The sequence below is a fragment of the Sprattus sprattus genome (genome assembly GCF_963457725.1).
Source record: "Sprattus sprattus genome assembly, chromosome: 2".
Taxonomy (NCBI): domain Eukaryota; kingdom Metazoa; phylum Chordata; class Actinopteri; order Clupeiformes; family Clupeidae; genus Sprattus; species Sprattus sprattus.
The window spans coordinates 58,823,284-58,846,426 of NC_137921.1; the positions used below are offsets into that span (position 1 = coordinate 58,823,284).

Here is a 23,143-nt window from a genome sequence, read left to right on the forward strand (position 1 = left end):
AGAACCACGGACCCACAGTGTTTTAACTAAACATGATGTTAAAGTTTCTCAACTGAAGAAACAGAGGTGAACCATTGGAAGCTGCGAACTACGAACTCACCACAAAAATGTCTTTTTTTATTATCGTTTTTTATTTTTTTAACATCATGTATAATTAGCACACATTATTACACATTATAACCGAAGTACGCACTCTTCCACTTCAAAATATATCTCCATGGTATGGACCAACATAAAAAAAATGGCATGTATAAAATGTTTCCAATGAAGTGCTTTCAGTTTTCAGTTTGGTCAGACTGCTTCTGAACTTGAGTATCTCCTCTTCACAGATGCAGGGAAGTTTCAGTGAGACGCTCTGACAGAGAAACTTACCAACAAACTAACAGTAACTGGCTGGCCGGCTGGCTGGGGGGGGTGGGCCTGTGTTCCTCAGGCCTACACTCCTGGCTGGAAATGCCAGGATGGTTATGGGACCCTCCGCTGGGTGTGGATCGATGGGAGCCGGCGTCACGCGGCTAATCGCCCCGGTGCTGGTGGGGCGCAGGGCCGAGCCGATCAGAGCCCCGCTGGGGACGCACATGGCCACACACATGGCTACACACCGCCACGGTACCGCCTTGGCTCACCTGAGGCTCGCACTCCCCCACCCCCACCCCCCACCCCCACACCTCATACCACTGCTGCTGCTCATGTTTGGGGGGGGATGGGGAAGTTAAATAGGTCGACAGATGGAGAAAAAAAAAACACTCAAAAAAACAACAAAACAAAAGAACTCCCAAAGCAGCTGATGTCCCCACGAGCATGTGCATGTATGCATGCCATAAAGCATGCATAGTCACACATACACACCCTCTCTCTCACACACACACACGTACACATAGAGAAACAAACACACACACACACACACACACACACACACACACACACACACATCAAAGTCTCTGAGGAGGTGACAGAATTACAGTTGCACAGTCAGAGGGCAGTCAGGGGCCATCTTGTGAGGCAGTGGTTTCATGAGTCCGCCTCCTCCACAAGGCTTTCACTCTGGCCTGTGTGATCCCCGATCAATGTGTGGAGGCCAGGAGACGCCCCCCCCTGCCCTGTCGATCCCAACGATCTTTCTCACCCTCATCCAGCTCCCCTCTCAGCTAAAGAAGTAAGTGGACTCCTTCACACAATCCAGATTGAAATCACCTAAACGAGAAAAAGAAAAGAGAACAACAACCGGTGATGCAGCAAAGATGAAAAACGTTTATAAACAACTCACAAAACCTCAATGTTATTCTGACCACGGCAATTCTCTATTTGTCTTTGTACAGCAAGAGCTGCCTTCACCGTGCCAGCAAGTCATTTGATCTTAAAAGTCCCCTCATCCCCACACTCGCCTCGGCTCCATAAGTGGCTGGTGGCCTTCCAGCTGAATCTTGGCCCAGTTCAATCACGCGGGCTTCCTCGCGAGAAACATGACACCGGGGACTGGCCTTGTCGTGCAGCTCTGCATACAGCACTGACAGCTCCATCAAACGGGATGGTGGAGAGAGGATGGAGCAGCGAGAGTCAGTAGCCAGGGAAACATGCTCTCCACACGTCAAGAGACTGTCATGTGGGCCCGTGGCTCGCCTCCATAAAGAAGGATACTCTACAGAACTACCTTATGGTGTGTGTGTGTGTGTGTGTGTGTGTGTGTGTGTGTGTGTGTGTGTGAAAGACAAGCTCTACACACAGCAGAGAGAATATGAGATGAGCGAGGGGATGGAGGAGTGCTTCTGCACATTTGAACACTGATGGAGCAGATGGAGATGTAGTTTAAATGAGGTTCAGATGGACAGGGTGGGCTTTCCAGTGTCTGGCAGCACTACTGTTAAAACCACAGTATAATTCGATGGACAAGAAACGGATGTTTCGGTTTTCTGTGTTGGTGTGTGTAAGTGCCTTATAGATCAGTGTGGTTAGTAAAATCCCATGGCCACATTAGTGCTTAGTCAGCGTCAGTTTGGATGTCTGTATTTGTGAGGATGTCATGATTTGCTAATGCAGCGTCTCCCACAGTCATGTTCCTCCCCTCTCAGAGTGTCCACTGTGGGGATGGCTGTCAGACTGCAGAGACGGAGCCCATGGCCTTTGGCATGGTCTATCTGTGGCCAGGGATCTGTGTGCCGGTGGAGTCTGCTGGGAATGCTGAGAGAGTGGGCTAGAGCAGTGGTCCCCCCCCACACCCACACCCACACCCACACCTCCAGCAAAGCAGTCTGAGAGACCATTTCATTGATGGTGAAGTCAGACAGGAGGAGAGTGTGGTGGAGAGAGTCGGCATACTAATTCTGAACACCCCCCATCCCCCCCCCCATCAGATGAGCTCTCAGATTCCCCTGGCCTGACACTTTTGCACACGCAGACGCACGCACACACGTAGGTAGCCCTGCTTTATGGAACAGTGTCTCCACAGGTCTTAGGCCTCACAGGCAAGGGTGATTTAAGCCATTTTAGCAAGTTTAGAAAGATAACTTAAGACTTAGAAATGGAGACAACTATAAATGTGAACATAAAACATGATAATTAAGGACCCCACACGACTATGCCTTTCATTTTATCCCACCGCACTGGTGTCCTGGACAGACAGATTTATAGAGGCGTAGTGTCCTTTTTTCAGTGCACTAGGTAAGTGTCAAAAGCTGGCAATAGCATAACAACCACAATCATGTTCACACTAATGACCTGTCAATCGACGCTGACGCAGAGGACAGTCCCGTCCCCATTCAACTACCCCCCGTGTCCCTCCAAACCTCCCCAAAGACCCAAGGCCCCTCACCTGTCTGAGGCACTCTGCCCAGGAGCTGAGTCATCCTCCAGTACTCCATGAACTTCTTGTTTTTCCTCTCGGCCCTTCAAAAAACAAGCAGAGGAGAGAGGGACAGTTAGGAGACTGAGGGAGGGGTTTCAAATCTTCTTCTTTTTTTTTTAAATCACTTGAAAGAGAGAAGAGACGGGCGCTAGAGAGCAGACCATGGAGTAAGCTGCGTTTTGGAAAGCTCTGCTGAATTGTATTTTAAAACTTTGTTATAAGCGCGTAATACTGCCCAAAAAGGTCTACAAAATATATCCGAAGTTGTACATTAGATAGCCAGCAACTCTGTTTTATTTTATTTTGAGCAAACTCTGTCAATGGCGAAAAACCTTCGACAATTCACCTACACGGGAAGAAACACGGCTAACAGCATACAAGCCGGCATGACTGATGCTAAGACTGAACTTCTCGCATCGATGAAGGAAGATCTCTCTGCATTACTCAGGTCGGAACTGAAAGACGTCCTTGAAAGTGAATTTGAGGCTGTTAAAAGTGAAATACAGTCTGTCAAAACTGAAGTTGTTAATAGCATCTCATTGCTTCGCTCTGACCTGGACTCGGTGAAAATTACAGTCACTGACATGGAGCACAGTCTGACCAAATGTTCAGATTATGTAGCGTGTCGTCAGACTACAGTTAGCAAACTTCACGCAGAAGTCTCAGATCTACAACATAAGTGTCTCGATATGGAAGGGAGAATGAGGAGGTCGAATATCAGAATATTGAATGTGCCGGAGGAGCGTGATTAAGAGCGTAAGTGTGAGTGTTTTTCAATCATGCAAGGGCATCTGAGTGCTACGGCTCATTCTGCCCAGGTTAAGGGCAGAGAAGTGAGCTTCCATCCCCAGGCACTGCGCCTCCTTCCTGCGCCTCCTCTCCCGCCTAATGACTCTGGTGGAGCCCAGCGCAGGAGGGAGACGCTGGGCACCTTAGGGGCCCAATTAAACCTTATTGCCAACACACAGTGCATACTATGTGTGCAATCTACATTCACATCTATTCATTCTGAAGGCAATGCATTCACATCTATTCATTCTGAAGGCATTACATTCACATCTATTCATTCTGAAGGCATTACATTCACATCTATTCACTCGGAAGACAATGCTCTCCAAAAACCTACAATTCATCACAATGTGTGCTCTCTTTCATTTAAACACATGACCTTGGTCTTTAAGCACCTGGCGTTCACAAGCTACCGGTACATTCTTTGCTTGAAAAGTGCTTTCTTTTAGAAATGACTGAGTCATAGCCCACTCAGCGTAATCACATGCATATTTATAATAAAAAGCCAGCACGCAGTCTGCTCTGCTCTGCTCTCTAATAACGTCTGAGCTGTTGTCTGGGGCCTGCGTGGCCTCTGGAGGAGTGGGTAAGGGGGGGGGACTTACGGGTGCTCAGAGCAGTACTTCTCCAGGAGGAACGTGGACAGGTCCTTCAGGATCGGCTGGCTGTGCAAGGCCACAAACTGCTCCCGGCACACCTGCCAACCACAAGAGAAAAAAGAAAGGAAAAAAGTAAGAAATAAAGAATGAGTTCCCAGAACTCTCATCCTCCTCTTTCTAACTGACAACTTAACCTGCACTTCTCAGCCCACTGCTGCCCTGTCGTATGCCACCATTCCACCCCCCCCCCCACACACACGCACATGCACACGCACACACACGCGCACACACACACACACACACACACACACACACGCGCACACGCACACAAGCACACACGCAGCTCTGTGCTGCAGAATTAGGTGCGTCAAGGGAAGTCTCTCCAAAACAAAAGAACACCTTAGAGAAGGGCGACGGAGTGATGAAGGGATAGAGAAGAAAGGAGGAGAAGAGCAGCTGCTGAGCCGCAGACATGATTTACAGCTGAAAGGGGGAGAGGAGAGAAGAGGAGAGGAGAGGAGTGTGAGTGACTGATAGAGCGATCACATACTGCTGCTCATTAGGGGGTTTAAGCGTGCCAGAGGAACAAAAACAGACTGTGGGGTTCAAATTGGACCTCTTGTCGTGAGCCTCTGTGGTCCTGGTCCAGTTATTTATAGTCAGGCCCCTGCAGAGCCTTTGTGTTCAGGCGTCCGTTAAATGCAGAAAAGACAGATTCGATGCAGAGAGACTCTTCTAGAATTTGCGATAATTACTTCGGAATTACACCTTTTAAGGCGTTTAATACAAAAAATGTCTCAAGGCTAACCTCACCCATGCTTTGTTTTTAAAAATACGTTATGAGGGGGATTTAGATGACACTGAAGAACCCAGCCAGTGTTTGACTGACAGACCTGGGAGAAATGAATAACTTCCCCAGCATCAGATGACACCATGTCAGCTGGAGAGGCATCTCTTCTGTGCTGTTATTTCAGGAAAATGCCCCAAAAATGCCAGAATTTCATGACAGCTTTGTGATTGGCACCGGAGACTGATGAGCGGAAACACTGTGGGAAGTTGCAGACCATCCTGAATGTTGCGGAATGTTCTAGCGTACCTGGTTCATAGTGCCCACGGTAACAGCGTGTGTCCAGAAGCAGTCGTGGACGGAGACGAAAGTGAGGCCCAGGCTGTGAAGAAAAAAGACGACAGTTGGATCAGACGAGCTTTTGCCTCCTGTCTGCTCTTCGCTTTACAGTGACTGGTCTCATTGTACTCCATTCCCAAGGAGACTTGAACAGACTGTACAGGGCGACATTTCACCTGTTCTGGAAGGTTACACTGTTTCTACTCTTTCCCGCTGTGCAACAGTCTGCTGTGCTGTGCTGTGCTGTGCTGTGCTGTGCTGTGCTATAGTGAGATGTGCTGTGCTGTGCTGTGCCGTGCTGTGCTGTGCTGTGCTGGGCTGGGCTGTGCTGTGCTGTGCTGTGCTGTGCTGTGCTGTGCTGTGCTGTGCTGTGCTGTGCTGTGCTATAGTGAGATGTGCTGTGCTGTGCTGTGCTGTGCTATAGTGAGATGTGCTGTGCTGTGCTGTGCTGTGCTGTGCTGGGCTGGGCTGGGCTGGGCTGGGCTGGGCTGGGCTGGGCTGGGCTGGGCTGGGCTGGGCTGGGCTGTGCTGGGCTGGGCTGGGCTGTGCTGTGCTGTGCTGTGCTGTGCTATAGTGAGATGTGCTGTGCTGTGCTGGGCTGTGCTGTGCTGTGCTGTGCTGGGCTGGGCTGTGCTGTGCTGTGCTGTGCTGTGCTGTGCTGTGCTGTGCTGGGCTGGGCTGGGCTGGGCTGGGCTGGGCTGGGCTGGGCTGGGCTGTGCTGTGCTATAGTGAGATGTGCTGTGCTGTGCTGGGCTGTGCTGTGCTGTGCTGTGCTGGGCTGGGCTGTGCTGTGCTGTGCTGTGCTGTGCTGGGCTGGGCTGTGCTGTGCTGTGCTGTGCTGTGCTGGGCTGTGCTGTGCTGTGCTGGGCTGTGCTGTGCTGTGCTGTGCTGTGCTGGGCTGTGGGTTCCACTGCGTGGCGTCACCTGTAGCAGTAGAGGGCCGTCAGCATCATGTGCGTGGAGTCCAGCGAGTGGATGAAGTTGGGAGGGAAGGCGTTCTTCTGCTTCACTGTGTCTGGTCTCCTGCGAAAGACAAGAGGGGAAAAAAAGAGAAAGAGAAGAGAAGATGAATGATGAAGCGAGGACAAATAAAACAATAACAAAGAGGAGAGGAGAAGAGGGGAAGAGCAGGAAAAGAAGAGGACAAAAAGACAAACAGAAGACAAGAAGAAGAGAACATGAGAACATCACCCTTAACCCCATAGCAGAGCATAAGACACAGAAGGCCTAATGAAGGCCTGGGCCAACCCTGCCCCCCTCCCCCCCTGTACCTGGAGAACTGCTCCTCATGCATCACTGCATGGCTGCGCTCGCACTAAATGAATATCCGCTCGCCAACAACACAGTGCTGCTCACATTAGGGTGACTAATGTGGCCTCACGTGCTTAAAGGTGACTGGCCACGCAGAGGACATGCTTCACAGTCCCACCTTATTGGATTACATTTGAATCAATAGCACTCGCTTCAAGGCAAAGGAACCAAAAATAAAGGCATCCCCTTGCTTTGTGGTAGGTAAATTCTGAAGCAGCGTAATTATGCATTATATTCCGTATTGATATATTTATGCATGTATGGACTTAAATATTTATTACAACATACATAATCTGCAATGCGTGTCCACATTAGGTCTTGCTACACAGGATCTAGGCCAAACAGCCCTAGTGGCTTGTCTGTGGGGTAAGATGCAGGGCAGGGTAACGGAACCGGACACATTGGGAGGGGCACATTCAGCCGTGGTCTCTGCTCCCCAGTGTGGCGTGGAGGTATGCCTGAGAAGAGCAGTCAATCACTGGAGCGGGAGGTGACCCGCTGCACTGCACTGCTCTCCAGGGGCCTCTCTTATGAACCCTCTTGAGTCACCATCAGAGGCGTCTCCCAAAAGACACAACTCTCCTGGTTGGAAGCCCCATCTAGGGGTTGACTGTAGATACCACCCCACGACACGAACTACAACTGACTAACAACATTCATGGCTATTGGGCAAATCTTAATCAAGACATTGTCATTCAATCGGGCAGCCTCACAAGTCCCTCCCCTATGGCGTGCGTGTTTGCATCTGCGAGTGTGTTTGTGTTTGTTTGTGTGTGTGTGTGTGTGTGTGTGTGTGTGTGTGTGTGTGTGTGAGAGTGTGTGTGGTAGTGCTGCGATATTGCGTGCTTGAAAGACATCCGCACCAGCTCATGCGACAGCGCGCCTACAGCTTTTGTCAGGGGGGAGGGGGACACTTCCAGGGGGAAGGGGAGGGTGGGATAAGGATGAGAGCGGAAGGGATGGAAGTGTGTTGGGGTAGTGTGCTGGGGAGGGCAGGGATAGGGTGTTGGGGGAGGTTGTCGATGGGGGTAAGAGTGGAGGGGAGGGTGTTGGGTTGTGGATGAGAGTGGAGGGTGTTTTGGGTGGGATAGGGATGAGAGTGGTGGGGAGGGGAGGGTGTTTGGGTAGGGGATGAGAGTGGGGGCTGCCTCCCCGTTGCTTGGATGCGAATCAGCCAGAGCAGGGGAAGGATGTCACAGGGAAGCAGGCAGCTGTCACTCCAGCCAGGGGGCTTTCAGACGGCTGGCTGGTGCTCTGCTGCTCTGCTGGAGTGGGGGCTTTCTCCCCCTGTCAGCACCACGCCGCCCGCTAATGTGATTCCTGTCTCAGCCATTCCAGTCATGGGTGGCGCCTATCTTTTTGGCCCTGACGGCCCCCCGTATCGGTGTGTGAGACTGACTCTTGTCACAAGTGCTCTTTAATCACTCCACACCAGACCAAATGGGACTGGCTAACGTTTGGGAGATACCACCAGGCGCCTAGTGCAGCTTGGGAATCCTGTAAGGAGAGAGAGAGAGAGAGAGAGAGAGAGAGAGAGAGAGAGAACAAGTACGAGAGAGTGTGAACGAACCGATGAATAAATGACTAGTTCAGCTCAGAAGGAGGTGGGGGTGTCTAGGGGACTTTGGAGTTTCTCTGACTCACAGGTGGATGGAGCTATTCTTGGGGTTTGTTGGGAGGAGGAGCCATTTCTGCTGAGTGGCGGCAAGGGGGGGGGGTGTCAGCTGCAGGTGGAGGCCAGACAACACCGCTGCCGAACCAACTCCCAAAACCAGGACAGACATGAAGGCTTTATTTTCTACAGCTCGCCAGCCAACGACAGGGACTCCATTTGAAACAGTTCCTTGAGTGGATGAACACGATACTGTTCAAGGACCAAATCAGTTCATCTGCACAGCAAAAAAATGTAATACAAAAAAACCTAAACAGAAAATGCACATTTTCCACAAAAGTGAGTTATGTGATGCAGTGCAGCCGACACTGTTAGCAGCTTACTCAAGCAAATCTTGGAGCGCATATCTCATTTCTGCTCCTCTCATCTGGTATTGCTGGGCTCGGCCTCACCAGTGTCACTGACACAGCAGATTCAGCAGTGACATTTCAGCACAAATGCCAGCCTCCAGCTGAGGCGTGTGTGTGGCTCGCTCCTGGCCGCCGGTGATCAGGGTGTTGTGGCACACAGACAAGAGGGCCGCTGCCGCCACCACGCCACCACCTGCACCCCCTCTCCCCTCGCTCCACGATATACAGCACTGAGGGGCAAGGGTCAAGAGATGCCTCCTACAATATGTGTGTGTGTGTGTGTGTGTGTGTGTGTGTGTGTGTGTGTGTGTGTGTGTGTGTGTGTGAGGGGGTGTCATCGTATTGATTGGCTCTGTGATTAGTGGCTATTTATCATCTGAGAGTAGCTAGGCAACAGTGGCTGCGATCTGGCCTCAACTACTCAAGGCAGTGAGAGCAAATCCAGCAGTTTAGGATTATTAAGACGATTGGGGACTTGAAGAAGGTGAGTCACAAGACGTGGGTGCGTGGTGGTGGTTAATATTAGGTGTTTTTCCGCTGCAGGAACTGTCCCTATAGGTCCTCTTTCAGGGCCATTTTTCGGTTCGGGGGGGCGAAGTAAGTACCTACACCATGTTAGTTACTTCTGTGCGGCCCTTAAACTGCTGGGAGGCACTGGCAGAGATGGTTGACGCTTACCAGTTAAACACGACGTGAGTGGAAGACAACAACAACAACAACAACAACAACAACAACAACAACAACAAGCCCCATTTTGAAAACCAGCCAGATTTACCAGAGGTTACACAGTGAGTACAGCTGAATAAACTATAGCTTACACAGTTAGCTTGTTGAGTTTACAGTCACTTCATGAACACGAGCAAAACATCAATTGAAATATGGGCTTCAATTAATGACGGTCGTGCTGATATATTCATTTATCAAGTATTTATCCTTCGACTGGACCTTGAGGTTATCCTCACAATATTTACAAAATCACCAGCTTAATGGTCTAATGGTGGTGTTGCCACTGGAGAAATATATAATTATTTTATTATGCCAAAATAAAAACATTTAATATTAGGCTACACTACTGTACCACAATGAAATCAGCAAGGCTGAAAGGGCTGATTAGGGGGCTGTTCCTGTACACCTGGGAAGGGAACCGGGTTCCTGCGTTGGAACAGTGGAACAGTGGAACAGTGCCTATGGAAGAGAGAGGGGCCAAGGCCACTCGGAGATGAAGGAAAATGGAGATAGGAATTGGGAGATCCTGGGAGAGGCACTTACTGGCTGGCATCATGGTTGATCTGCAGACTCAGGAACTGGATGTTACTCTTCAGCTGTGAGAGAGAGGGAACACAAACACACAAACAAATAAATAAATCATCCAACGAACAGCATGAACAGATTCAAAGATTTCAATTCAAATTTAGAGAAAAAGGCTTTAGGTTGGCAGACGCTTATTATAATAGGACTAATTGGTGTTGAAACACATCAAATTAAACTGTGGTCGAGACAAGCAGAAACTCTAAAAAACCATCTTCACAGCAAAACCACAGCAAAACCAGGAGGGATCAACAAAAAATAAAAATAAAAACACCTTCTAATCCTTCTTCCTAAAGAGCTATAATGATATAATTCTATGCTCCAAAGACAAAGAGGTGGATTCATTTCTAGCACGAACAGGTTACAGGTTTGTGTCACCCTTTGAAATGAATTGACAGAATTTCCTATTGACAGAATTTCAATCCTATTCTCTTCCCTAATATTCCTTATTGACCTACAAACGTTCCAAACTGATCAGATTCCCCCTGGCATAGACGACGTGTGACAGACATTTTTATGGGACTGGGGACTGTTTTTGATGTGGTGTGTTCACAGCTTTTCCCATACAAAGAGTTTTATGGGGCGTCAGTAAATTGGAGAGTTCCTGAAGAGGCAAGGAGGAGAGGGGGCGAGGGTAGGGGAGGGAGGGATGAGGGAGGGAGGGAGGGGTTGGGAAGTGGCCCAGGTGAATTGACTCAGTGGAGATGAGTGTGACCAGGGTGGAATAGGTGACTCTAGAGGAGCCATTACTCCTGTGTGACTGACTCACAGACACATCCGACCTGTCAGACCCCTGGGCCCCTGAAGCCCATTACTGAGGAGATTAGTCCTCAGAGTCCCTCACTCCCGCTCACACACTCACACACTCACTCACACACTCACACACTCACACACTCACACATACTCACCTAAAGAACACACTCAGAGACACAGAAATGAAGGCTCACAGAAAAGCACACTCACCCATAAGTAACTAGCGCATATGCACACCACACAAGGTGACAGCATGAAAAACTGGGACAAAGTGGAAGGGAGGTGAGAGGGCCAGGAAGGTGGAGGTGGTGAGTGGCGGGCAAGCGTGGCGGGCAAGCGTGGCCTCAAGCAGAGAGCCTGAGTCCCAGCCTGTGTGTGTGGAGCTAGGGTGGCCTAGGGTGGAGAGAGCTGGGGTCCTGGGGTTCTGGCCCATATGACATGATTCAATGCGGTGGCGTGGGCAGCCCGGGTCTGGGCCCGTGTGCGATGACTTGACAGAAATGCTGACCACAGGTGCCCATTAATCACAGTGATTGATGAATCTATTAGGCCCCATTAGGCACCGAACTATTTAGGCCAACGAGATGAGCCAGAGGCGATGGGAGGTGGAGTCTGGAGGGAGGGTGGTGGGGTCAAGGAGGATTGAACCTGTTAATAAGCCTGATCGTCTGCACCCCCCTGCACAAGCAGGACATGTGCTAAGACAACAGGGGCAATGAGGTTGACAAGTGACTTCTTTGCCTGAACCTGTGGTATTTTCCAGACCGATGGGCCTAAAATGTGCTGCTGCTTTTATAATACAGTTGCATGATTTCGATCATTCGGTCATTTATTACTATTACTATCTATTTCTACCTGGGTGATCTCGTATAGAGCTACGACTAGAATTCTGTCAGTTCTTAACAAGGCAGAGATTGAAGTGAGGATACAATGATAAAACTAGTGGACTTCTTCTTATAACCCCACAGAATGAATGGTCATGCGTTATGACTGATGAAGCCAAGCTAGAATTCAAAGCATTAGCATGGAGTTCTGATCAACCGTGTCAATGCCTAAGCGTATGGCGCTAGTGCTACATATGAGATGAGCTTCATCCTCTTCCTGTTAGAGTCCTCCAACGGTAACATGGGAGAGACTGCTGGTACTCCCAAAAGAGAGCTCATTGACTGATACAGATTCCTCTTTGGGGGCAACTCCTCCCCTGTCTCCTCCCCAGTGTGGTACCCATGACTCTCCTGATTGCTATCTGAACATGGGGGACCTCTTCATGGATAGTTACGTCATCCCGCAATCTTATCACAGTGGAGTTAAAAGTGCCTGGACAGTGTGCACTGGTTGAGGCAAAGACAGCCATCTTTCAGTAGTAGAGCCAACCACCCTGGCATGGCGCCTAATGAATGCATCGCAAACAGTCGTTATCTCGACGAGCGACAAGCGTGGCTTTGAACAGCAGGATCAGGCATCCCTGGTGCTCGTCAGAGAACACATGACTTGACATGTATGCTGCCTCCTAGCCTCCGATATGACAGCTCAAGTCAGGACAGAAGCACTCCTCATCTTCATGAAACCATAAAACACAAAACACACACAAACTTAAGAGCAGCCGCCAAGTAAAGTCTTGGGGTTGGGTTTCACCCTTCTGCTCTAACTAGGAGGTGGCGGTTTGCTTAGTACCGAAATGTGACTTGACACAGGGGAATAATATCAGCAGGGGAGCTTGTGGGGAGGGCTGCACATTCTGTTGGGTATTCTGTCAGTAAACAGTGTGCACAGACAAGACTGCAGTCAGGCTGATGTATCGTTCCATCCATCCATCTATCTCTGTGTATGGCCCCAAATGAGGAAGCTTTCAGTCCATTGCCTCAGGTCACCCCTGAAGGTCAGAATGATTTATTGCAGAAAACACAAAACGCTCTTAAAATAGCAGCATAATAAGAGTCGGTTCCTGCCTGTATCTGCCATGAAAGTTATTTCCACCCAAGGAACAGGCATTTAGGAGAGTGAGCTGGGTCAATCAAGATGGCAAATGGCTCGATTAGATCCACTCCAACCGGCTTGGGACAGAACAATTTGTAATGAAGACGGAAAAGCAAAGATAATGAATCCAAGTTAAACAACAAAACCAATCAATTTACAAAATCATTCCATGCCATCAATTTCTTTTCCTAAGCAGTTTGAGAGCGACCCTTTTACATCATGAAATGGCTGCTGTATAAGCCAGTGGCAAATTCAATCTACTTTATTACAAGTCCTGGACGAAACTATTACTTTCAGCCCAGACTGTGAATGCTGTGTAGCGCCATGATGTAAAAGGTCTTCACAACTCAAACAAAAGCTTGGCTTGCAGCTATCTGAGTTGGACGGACGGGGCATTACTCAAACACCGGCCTGGCAGTGCTCTGAGACTCTCTTTGGGCTCTGCGCTGCTCGGAACAAGCCTCTCAAGCAGCAGCCACTCTGGCAGAGCAGCGACTCGGTTATTGATTGCTCCTGTCTGGGTCTCTGGGGATTAGGTAAAAGACGGTGTAATTATTCAGAGCCCCGGAGAGACCAGACCACCGCTGACCTTTTTGCCGCCCCAGGGCATCCTCGAAACTCCAACAGCATTTATTATTTCAAAATCCCGTCATATAAAAAGGATGGTTTGAACAGTGGGGACAGTCCTCTGCTTACTTTTTCGTTGTGCGCTACCCAATACAACGCCGTGTGCATTGAACGTTTCGCCCACGGCAGCTCTGATGGGAGTGTTTTTTGGAGCACTGTTTTGACCTCAGCTGGAGGCTTGGGAGATGAGGTGAGAGCACTGAGAGTATGTGTGAATGTGTGTGTGTGTGTGTGTGTGAGGGAGGGTTATTAATTGCTTGGCGAGGTGTTTCTGCTGGAACTGGTGTCCTCTGGGTGCCTACAGCTCAACTGTACTGGGTTTTGCTTGCAGTGGTGTTTGGTCTCATCATATTTCCCCTTGCAAAAAGGACACCCTAAGTGTTTCGTGCTCGAAACGCAAAAAACAGCCGGCACTTCAGATTTAACCTGATACACCTCCCACACTGAACAATGTAACCCAGCAAAAGTGACCCCGATCTGATTAGCTGCATACAATCACATTAGTCAGGCTTATTGATGTGCATCCCAGGGCCTGGCCTCGCGTGTAATTTCCTCCCGCAATCAGCCAGAGACAGGGCAAGCGAGTCACTGATTAAACTGTTCTCCTTCGCTCTTCCTGCGCCTTTTGTTTACTTACAGCGGCGCGGCGTAGCGAGCGGGTGCTTCGTCTTCCTCTCCCACCCTCAGTCTTGTAATTAGTGTCCCATTTCCCATGATAGGGATGGGGGAAGTTTGGGGAATTGATGAGGACAGGCAGGGAGATTGTATTAAAAAGGCGGAGGTGACCTCAGTCTTGTCAAATAGCTCACAACTCCTGCTGCTACTGGCTGAAGTGGATTTTTGGAGCTTCCCTCGAGGAGGGCACTTGAAGGTTACGTTCCGCCTCAAAACCAGAAAGCACTTTCACTTTCTCCTAGATGCTTCACTGACAGTAAGTCAAAAGGAAGGATTTACAGGATGCGGCGGAGAAAATAGTAAGGTCTATTGCTTGAGACTAACTCGATCCCGGACATAAAAATGAAGGATTCATGCAACGGCTCAATGCATCGCTGATCATAGTTTGGCTTTGTCTTTGTTGTTTTATTCACATTCAATCACGCCTTAGCAGAACGCCTCTCATGCATATGCACAGGGCCTTTTCACACACTCAATCAAACACACACACACACACACACACACACACACACACACACCAGAGGCCAGCTGCCTGCCTCTCATCCCAGTCGCGCTCCCAGCACCTGCTGTTTAGCCGCGTCGGCTTGAGTGCCTTGCCACATTCTGATGCTATGCTAATCAGCCAGGGTGCAGGCCACAGTTACTGGCAGCCCACTTGAGCTGTGTACGCACGCAAGCACACGCACACGCACACTCACACACAAGCACACAGGTACAAATAAATGCACACACACATGCACGCGCAATCAGTCACAAACACGCACTCTAGCAATCAGTCACATATACGCACTTGAAAACATGCACACAAGCAGGCACTCAAACTGCCATAGGCATCAACCTGTAGACAGAAAGGCCTTGCCAGCATGACGATGTAGGCGTGACAGAACAGAACCGCCGTCACTTCCCCCACTGTGTCTAAACGCCATCCTGACATCAGCAGCAGCATCGAGCATCCGGACTGCCACAAACGTTGTAGGGTCAGACGCGTCAAAGACGCCATGCAGCAAACAGCAGCCATCACTCACACCACAACCACTACCATCGCCCCGCCGCTCAGACACGCAGCTCGAGTGTAAACAAGTCTCGCCATCGACAACGAAATAAATAAGGCTCTATTTATACCACGCTGCTCAGGTATAAATATAGAGCGGGCGGGCGAGTGAGCCGGCTATTATCCAGGCACGACGGCAGCAGTACATCAAAGGGGGTGCAGAAATGAAACGCCACTATCAGGCAGGGATCTGATGATCTGATGGCGGCAGAGATGGAGGGCCGTGATGTGCGGACGTGCTGTCTGGGGGCCCAGCCGCTGATTAATACGGGGCCTGACGGCTGGCGCATTAATCTGCTCGTCCTGACATTTTCAGGAGAGAACGCAGACACTCCCAGCCTCTCTACCCTCCCCTGCAAATCTCCCATCACCACCCACCCACCCACACACACACACACACACACACACACACACACACACACACAAACACACAAACACACACACAGACACCCTCAATCCCCGTCAACACCCACGTCAACACCCCCGGGGCCTGGCAGGGGGGCTCCTCTCGAGATGTGAAGAGGGGTAAAAATAGAAGCTGAGGGGGCTGAGGGGGCTGAGGCGTCTCGACTCCGCAGATGGAGAGGTGTTCTACAGGCCACGCCTGAGCCCTTGACCCCAGGGGTCGCCTGCTGGCGGCTCCGAAACGGCGACAATTTATGGTGAATGCGAGACACTGATGAGCGGAGTTGACTCACTGGTAGAAACCGTACGTGTGTGTGTTTTTGAAGTGTGAGTGTTTGTAGGGGTTGTGTGTGTGTGTGTTTGTTGGTGTGTGTGTGTGTGTGTGTGTGTGTGTGTTTGTAGGGGTTGTGTGAAAAAAGCATTCCTCCCCTCCCCTCTGCTGCTCACTCCTCCTAGAGGCAAACAAGGCCCATCTGACGACAAACAGCCTGTTCACAGATACACCATCCATTCCCCAACAACAGTTTGTTCTCCGCTCTTCGTTAACAGAGGAGGGACAGGCCGAGGGCCATCAAACTGGGCCTGTGAATTTCCTCGTAAAACATCCAAAATACACCTGAATGCAGACTGCCAAGCCCCATGAACACACACACACTCTCACTCTCAAACACTCGCCCTCACACCACACACCACACAACACACCACACAACACACCACACAACACACACCACACAACACACAACACACAACACACAACACACAACACACAACACACAACACACAACACACAACACACGACCGTAGGCAACCAACACACACACACACACACATTTTCTGTAACCTGTGTGCTAACAATCCTGCTCATGCATTCTGGACGTGTGCGACAGAGCAAGAACCGGAGCTGGTTGAGAATGCACCGACGTTACTGCTGCTGCAGAGAGAGGCCTGGCATTTGCCGGTGACCGTCTGGCGGCTCTCGCCTCTGAAGAACGCAGTGAGGTGCGCAGGCCGGCTGTGGCGGTGGGGCCAAGGGACCGTGATTAAAAGCGATTAAAGTGGTGAAGAATTCATGAGGGGACGTGGCTCACTGATTTATGAGGGCCTTCATCAGAAATTCCATAAAAGTCCAATAAAAAGTAACGACCCAAAACCACTGGGCCGGACGAAGATAATCCGGCCGTTCGCACACATGTACACGCACAGGACAGCCCATAGACTGGGCAGGTTATAGAAATGTGCCACACTCAAATAAAGCCCAGCACATGTAGCAAGAGCCCCTGCACACTCAATACATGATGATTTGATGATTTCACATGATTGTCTAGGACAACCATAAAGATATATAGATTATTCATTCCTTTGGCTAGGTTCCTTTTACAACAAATCCAATCCCCATTAAAACTCACTGTACAAGTGGCTATTGAGATTGCAATGGGTTGTGATGCAGTATTTTCTCATTATGGTATCTTTGAAAGCCTATGATTGGCGATCAGGAGGAATAATAAGCTTGGCGGTGTCGAGGCGGCTTTAATAATCAGCTCAAAGCAGTAGATGCCCCCTACGGTCGCCTTTAATTCAACATTGACCAGCACTGCAGGATGGGACTTATTGAAATTATTGAGTCCCGCTAATCCAAAAGTTTGTGGCAGAGACTCCAGGCATCCAACACACACAATCACAAAACATCACACACACACACACACACACACACACACACACACACACACACACACACACACACACACACACACACACACACACACACACACACACACACACACACACACACACACACACACACACACACACACACACACACACACACACACACACACACACACACACACACACACACACACATCACAAAAAACCCGACGTAGACCTGCCCCCACTAGCCATCCAGGTCAATCACTGACCAGGTTTGAGATACGGGTCAGAAAACTCTGTGACAATGTAATAACAACTGTGAAAAGGCCTGTGTGACATGGGACCCTGGGGAGGGGAGGAGACTGGATGAGAAAGGAGAGGAGAAGGGAGGAAAGGAGGTGTAGGGGAAAGGAGAGATAAGATGAGGAGAGGAGAGGAGAGAAGAGGAGAGGGAGGAGAGAGGAGAGGAGGTGTAGGGGAAAGGAGAGATGAGGAGAGGAGAGGAGAGGAGATGGGGGCTGAGGAGAGGAGAGGAGAGGAGAGAGAAGAAGGGAAGAGAGAGGAAAGGAGGTGTAGGGGAAAGGAGAGATGAGGAGAAGTATGGGGAAGAAGAGGCGAGGAGAGGAGAAGGGAGGAGAGGAGAAGAGAGTAGTAGGGGAAGGAGAGAAGAGGAATAGGGGAAGGAGAGAAGAGAAGTAGGGGAAGAAGAGAAGAGGAGGAGAGGAGAGGAGAAGAGAGGAGAGGGTGATTGGTGGGGCTAGGGGTGGGCTGGTGATGTATTGCAGCGAGCCCCACTGTTAGGATTCAGAGCCATTTCCTGAGCATCCAATGATATCCGTCTGCCATATCCTTCATTTGTATGAACAGGAGTATACTCTAATGCATACTCACACTCAATCTCACAAACTAACTCACACACACACACACCTTAGGGTAGGACTCAGCCAAGTGCCGCAAATCTTGCTATTTCATTTGCAATGGAAATGTGTGCCTTTGTTCACAAGCCCGGTCAAACAAGGGGCAGCGAACCACTTCACACATGAGCTCACACTTGAATTCTCACACACACCCTCCACAGATAACTCAGCACTGGCAACACACCAGTATATTTTCTCACACACACACACACACACACACACACACACACACACACACACACACACAGACACAGACACAGACACAGACACAGACACAGACACACACACACACACACACACACACACACACGGCACATGTGTAACTCCACACACGTGTAACTCCTAGTTTGAAGGCCAGAAGGGCTGAAACGGAAGGAACGGCTGGCAGAAACGGCAGCGTGTGCACACTGCCGCCCACAAAAGATCATACTTCAGAGAGAGAGGTCAAGGTGTGATCAAAGGCACTGAGTGGGTAGAGTCAGGCTGAAGTTCATTAGTGAAAGGTTTGGTTAAAGCCGACCAACAGGACTGTCGAGCAATCCCATTAAACTGAAAAAATCAGATATCATTACCATTCTACGAGGGACGAACTTTAGCTCTTCTGCTGTTGTTCAAAACAATTACATTCATTAACACGTAATGGTAGCTTGTCAGACCTGTGTTCAAATACTCTAGAATTTGAACACCTGGACAACCTTGAATGCCATCTCTTTCTGCAGTCTTCTGAACTTCCGTGGAATATGAGCTAGTGTGGCACGGAATCGCTTCTTCTGCCGCCGTCTAATAAGACTACAAATGTGAATTGAAATAACAAGAAATATCATTATTGTGCATGGATGACATTTACGGCTGACTGAGCATTTAATTTAATTTGGACAAAATCTCTTTCCAAGACACTTAAGTCTTTCAAGGGGTTTAACCTTTTAAAACGTTTTTAAAGCCTTCCAGAATATGCGTTAACTTCCAGGATATCTGAGATTAACTCATTACTTCAACCTATAACACAGGCTTGCACCTGCTTCCTAGCTAATACAGAAGTATGTATGCGCGAGGCGGACCTCTTCTAATAAAAGGAACGGGATATTCTTTGCCAGATAGTTCAATGAGACTTGGACAGTGATGGTTTGTGATTGGCACGTGCAAATGTTCCCTGCCAGAGAAGAACGAACACCTACATCCAAAATCCATGCCTTGGCGAAAAGTTAAATTTATCGACGGACTTTCAGACAACCCGCCTAGGTGGAATAGGCCGTTTCCCCTAGCTGTTTTCGCCATCAGACTAGGCCCCCTGCTGCCTTAACACCCCCCCCCCCCCCCCCCCCCCTTTTCAGAACAGTTGGATGTGGAGCTCAACCCAGACAGGTGCTTGGCACTGGATTGGGGTGGGGGGGGTGGGTGGGGGGAGGCAGACACAGACACACCATCAGCTGCTCTCTGCAGGAGTTGGGAGAGCAGCAGCCTCTCTCTCTCCACCCAGCCATCCCACCAGGCCTCCACTAGAGCACCACCGCTGTGCTCTACGCATCCGCCTAATGCCTTCTGACAGCCAACCAGAGGAGGAGAGGCCAGCGGTGGGGTGAGCTGGCTGACTGTGTGTGTGTGTGTGTGTGTGTGTGTGTGTGTGTGTGTGTGTGTGTGTGTGTGTGTGTGTGTGTGTGCGTGCGTGTGTATATGTGTGTGGAGAGAAGGAGAGTGAGCCCTTCCTGTAGCTGCCAAGTGCCATTCTTTTGCTCCCAGCGGCAAAGGAGGACCTTTCCAAAAAGGCTGTGGAGGCTCTTTTCATTTAGGTCAAGAGGAAGAGGTAGTAGTGTGAGAGCGAGTGTGATTGTGAGCGCCTGTGTGAGTGTGCGTGGGTGTGAGGAGTCACACAGGGGGCAAAGTGGCAGCTTTCTGGCTCCTTCACCCAAAGCTGCCGCCGCTGCGTAGCTTTTCAGTGCCCGCCAACGGCGACAGGAGAGGCCTGTGGTCTGGGAGTCGGATCAGAGGGGGAACCGCAAACCTCAACCGCCTCTGTCACCACGCTGAAGACTTCACCAGGAAGCTACATTGCTACACAGACTATTATTAGACACGCTGTTGTGTTGAGGCTTGGAGTGGAGTCAGAGTACAAACATTACCAATAGTCAACAACCCTGGATGGTTCAATGAACAAAAAAGGTCTTCACAGCAAATACTGACCATAGACATATAAGTCTGGTATGATTTATGCCTGATTTCTGGTCTTATTCTGCCATCGCGGAGTGGCGCTCAGGCATACAGCATGAAAGTCATTACTGGTGATGTGCATATGAACCGTTTTTGATTCACGCCTTTCTCAATGTTATCAAATCATTTAAGCATGTTTCCATACTGTTGGTATACTTTTTTTTACACTGTAGCATTCAAATACCCAACCTTACAATATATCAAGAAGAATATGAGTCTCTTTAGAAACTTATTTTAACACGGTTTTCCCCCAGAAAAGACAGATGACCAAATGAATGCATCAGCCAGCACTTTAAATGTCAACATTCATTTCCTGAGCAAAAAAACATATTGACAGTCTCTAGCCTTAGATAAAACAGAAAACTAGGCTTTCGTTTCTTATTATTTTAATGATAATAATATTAATAATAATAATAATAATAATAATAATAATAATTCATATTTCTATAGCGCTTTTCTAGTACCCAAAGACGCTTTACAAAAGGCAACAGAAAAATAAGAAATACAACATACCAAACAAAAAACAAACAGACAGAAACAACTCAAGATTATGACATCAGACAGCATCTCTTTGCTATTACCATACTGGGATTTGTTAAAAAGTGGCTAATTTGCTACCTAGCTACTATCACTACTAAGTAGCTACCTAAATGTTTTCCCCATAGAATTCCATAATAGGAGACGTTACCAAAGACTACAGAGCAGTGTGCAGCGCTCCAGAATCTTTTGACATTACCTTATTGTAGGCGCACAGAATCATTACTGTAGACAGATATTATTTACTAAACATCTGATTGTGAAAATAAGACCACATGATGAAAATCCACCCCAACCACAATGAAAGCCACCAGCTAACACTGGCCTAAAGCTGTTACTGTCAATGGTCTGTAGTGACCACTCCTCACTCTACTAATAAATAGTTGTGAAAGTGCATAACATCTCCACAAATGAAATGGTACTAACGTATTTTCTCATATCCTCCTATGATTGCGTGCATATGCAGTCATATGTACATTCACAGCTGTACAAATGTATACATACGCATATACATCCATATGAGAATAACCAAATAGGGATACTAGTATTGGATTAGCTGCAGATGGCTATCTGGATATTAGATTAGGCATGCACTCCACCGCTAGATGTACTCACTATCTGGTTCCTGGTGCGGTGGTACGGCTGTACGATGGGCAGGCCCAGGGGTGTCACCCACTCCACCGTGCTGCCAGACTTGGCAATCAGCCGGGCGCTCTCAGTCAGCCAGTCCTATAGGGGGCGACCAAAAAAAAAAATCATCATATTATAATGTATCATAACAATCATAAATCATAATATACGTGCCCTTCCCACACTGTAGTTACAATGGCACATTAGGTTTACGTTTGTCACATAAGTATCTCACCGTACTGCAGCGTTGCCTCTACTGCAGAATGATGTTTTGTCATGCATAAGCATCTTAGGGTAAAGTTTTGGTGCACAGTAAGCAGTAGTTTTATCATTAGACAGGGTTCAACTTGCTGAAATGCAGGGACCTAAATTGAGACACTGCACAGCTGTGGCCGTGGCCTAACAGGTGGGTGTGTTGCTGTGGCTGTGGTCTAACAGGTGTGTGTGTGTTGCGTAGAGCATAAGGTGTGTAGGTGTGTGTGTGTTTGTGTGTGTGTGTTGCTGCGAGCATAAGGTGTATGTGTGTGTGTGTGTGTGTGTGTGTGTGTGTGTGTTGCTGCTGCGAGCATAAGGTGTGTGTGTGTGCGTGTGTGTGTGTGTTTGTGTTGCTGCGAGCATAAGGTGTGTTTGTATGTGTGTGTGTGTGTGTGTGTGTGTGTGTGTGTGTGTGTGTGTGTGTGTGTGTGTTGCTGTGAGCATAAGGTGTGTGGACCTGCTGAGTGTTTCTGCTGCGTCTCTGGCACAGATTGGGCCCCCCACCGTCCCTGAGGCCCGAGCCGCTTCAACACCAGACTAATGCCTCAGGGCTTCAGGGTCCACCCCATACATCTACTCCCCTCCCTGGATGTCTCCATCTCATACATCTACTCTCCTCCCTGGATGTCTCCACCTCATACATCTACTCTCCTCCCTGGATGTCTCCATCTCATACATCTACTCCCCCCCCTGGATGTCTCCACCTCATACATCTACTCCCCTCCCTGGATGCCTCCATCTCATACATCTACTCCCCTCCCTGGATGCCTCCATCTCATACATCTACTCCCCTCCCTGGATGCCTCCATCTCATACATCTACTCCCCTCCCTGGATGCCTCCATCTCTCTACGCCCCCCCCCACCCTCACTGGGTGTCTCCATCTCTCTATCCCCCTCTCTTTCACACACGTACTCACTCTCTGCCCTTCCCTCCCTCCATCTCTGTGGCCCAGTTCCCTCTTCCCTCGTCTGTCTCTCTTTCTCTTTCTTTCCATGTCTGTGTCTGTCTGTGTGTCTGTGTGTCTGTCAGTCTCTCACTCACTCACTCAATCATGCTCCCAGGTACGGCCAGTGGAAGAGGGAATTGATCATCCCACCCCTGAGACCCAGCCGACAGGGCTGTGGGGCCCAGCCGGATCTGACCCAGTTAAAGTCAACTCATCCGGCAGTGTGGGTCTGCCATGGGTGTGTGTGTGTGTGTGTGTTAGTGTGTGTGTGTGTGTGTAAGTGTGTGTGTGTGTGTATAACGGGTGTTCCCTATTAACTCTGACTGTCTGAGCACCTCCTTGTGGGAAGCAGGAGGAGGGAGAGTGGGTGGTTGCCAGGAATGTGCCTGCGGTGGCAACCAGGTTCATCATTTGTATTACCCACACACCCATCCCCCATCTATTTTCTCTCCATGGCTTTCATGTAGGAGCCAAATGCAGTTGCGTGGCCTTTTTAATATGAGGGGACTATATCGGGAA

At 49.2% G+C, this 23,143-nt stretch overlaps 1 protein-coding gene across 2 annotated transcripts in view; it reads right to left on the bottom strand.

Annotated features, from left to right (window-relative positions):
* Positions 1 to 614: 614 nt before the first annotated feature.
* The window catches only part of polrmt (polymerase (RNA) mitochondrial (DNA directed)), a 44,225-nt gene continuing 21,696 nt past the window's right edge, over positions 615 to 23,143 (bottom strand). For both annotated transcript variants that reach the window (XM_080832281.1, XM_080832280.1), the window contains exons 15-21: positions 21,407 to 21,520; positions 9,959 to 10,011; positions 6,281 to 6,379; positions 5,327 to 5,399; positions 4,237 to 4,328; positions 2,810 to 2,883; positions 615 to 1,194 (exon numbers count right to left, since the gene is read on the bottom strand). In XM_080832281.1, the coding sequence (XP_080688407.1) occupies positions 1,145 to 1,194; positions 2,810 to 2,883; positions 4,237 to 4,328; positions 5,327 to 5,399; positions 6,281 to 6,379; positions 9,959 to 10,011; positions 21,407 to 21,520 (555 nt within the window). In that variant the 3' untranslated portion in view covers positions 615 to 1,144. The remainder of the gene's footprint in view (positions 1,195 to 2,809; positions 2,884 to 4,236; positions 4,329 to 5,326; positions 5,400 to 6,280; positions 6,380 to 9,958; positions 10,012 to 21,406; positions 21,521 to 23,143) is intronic.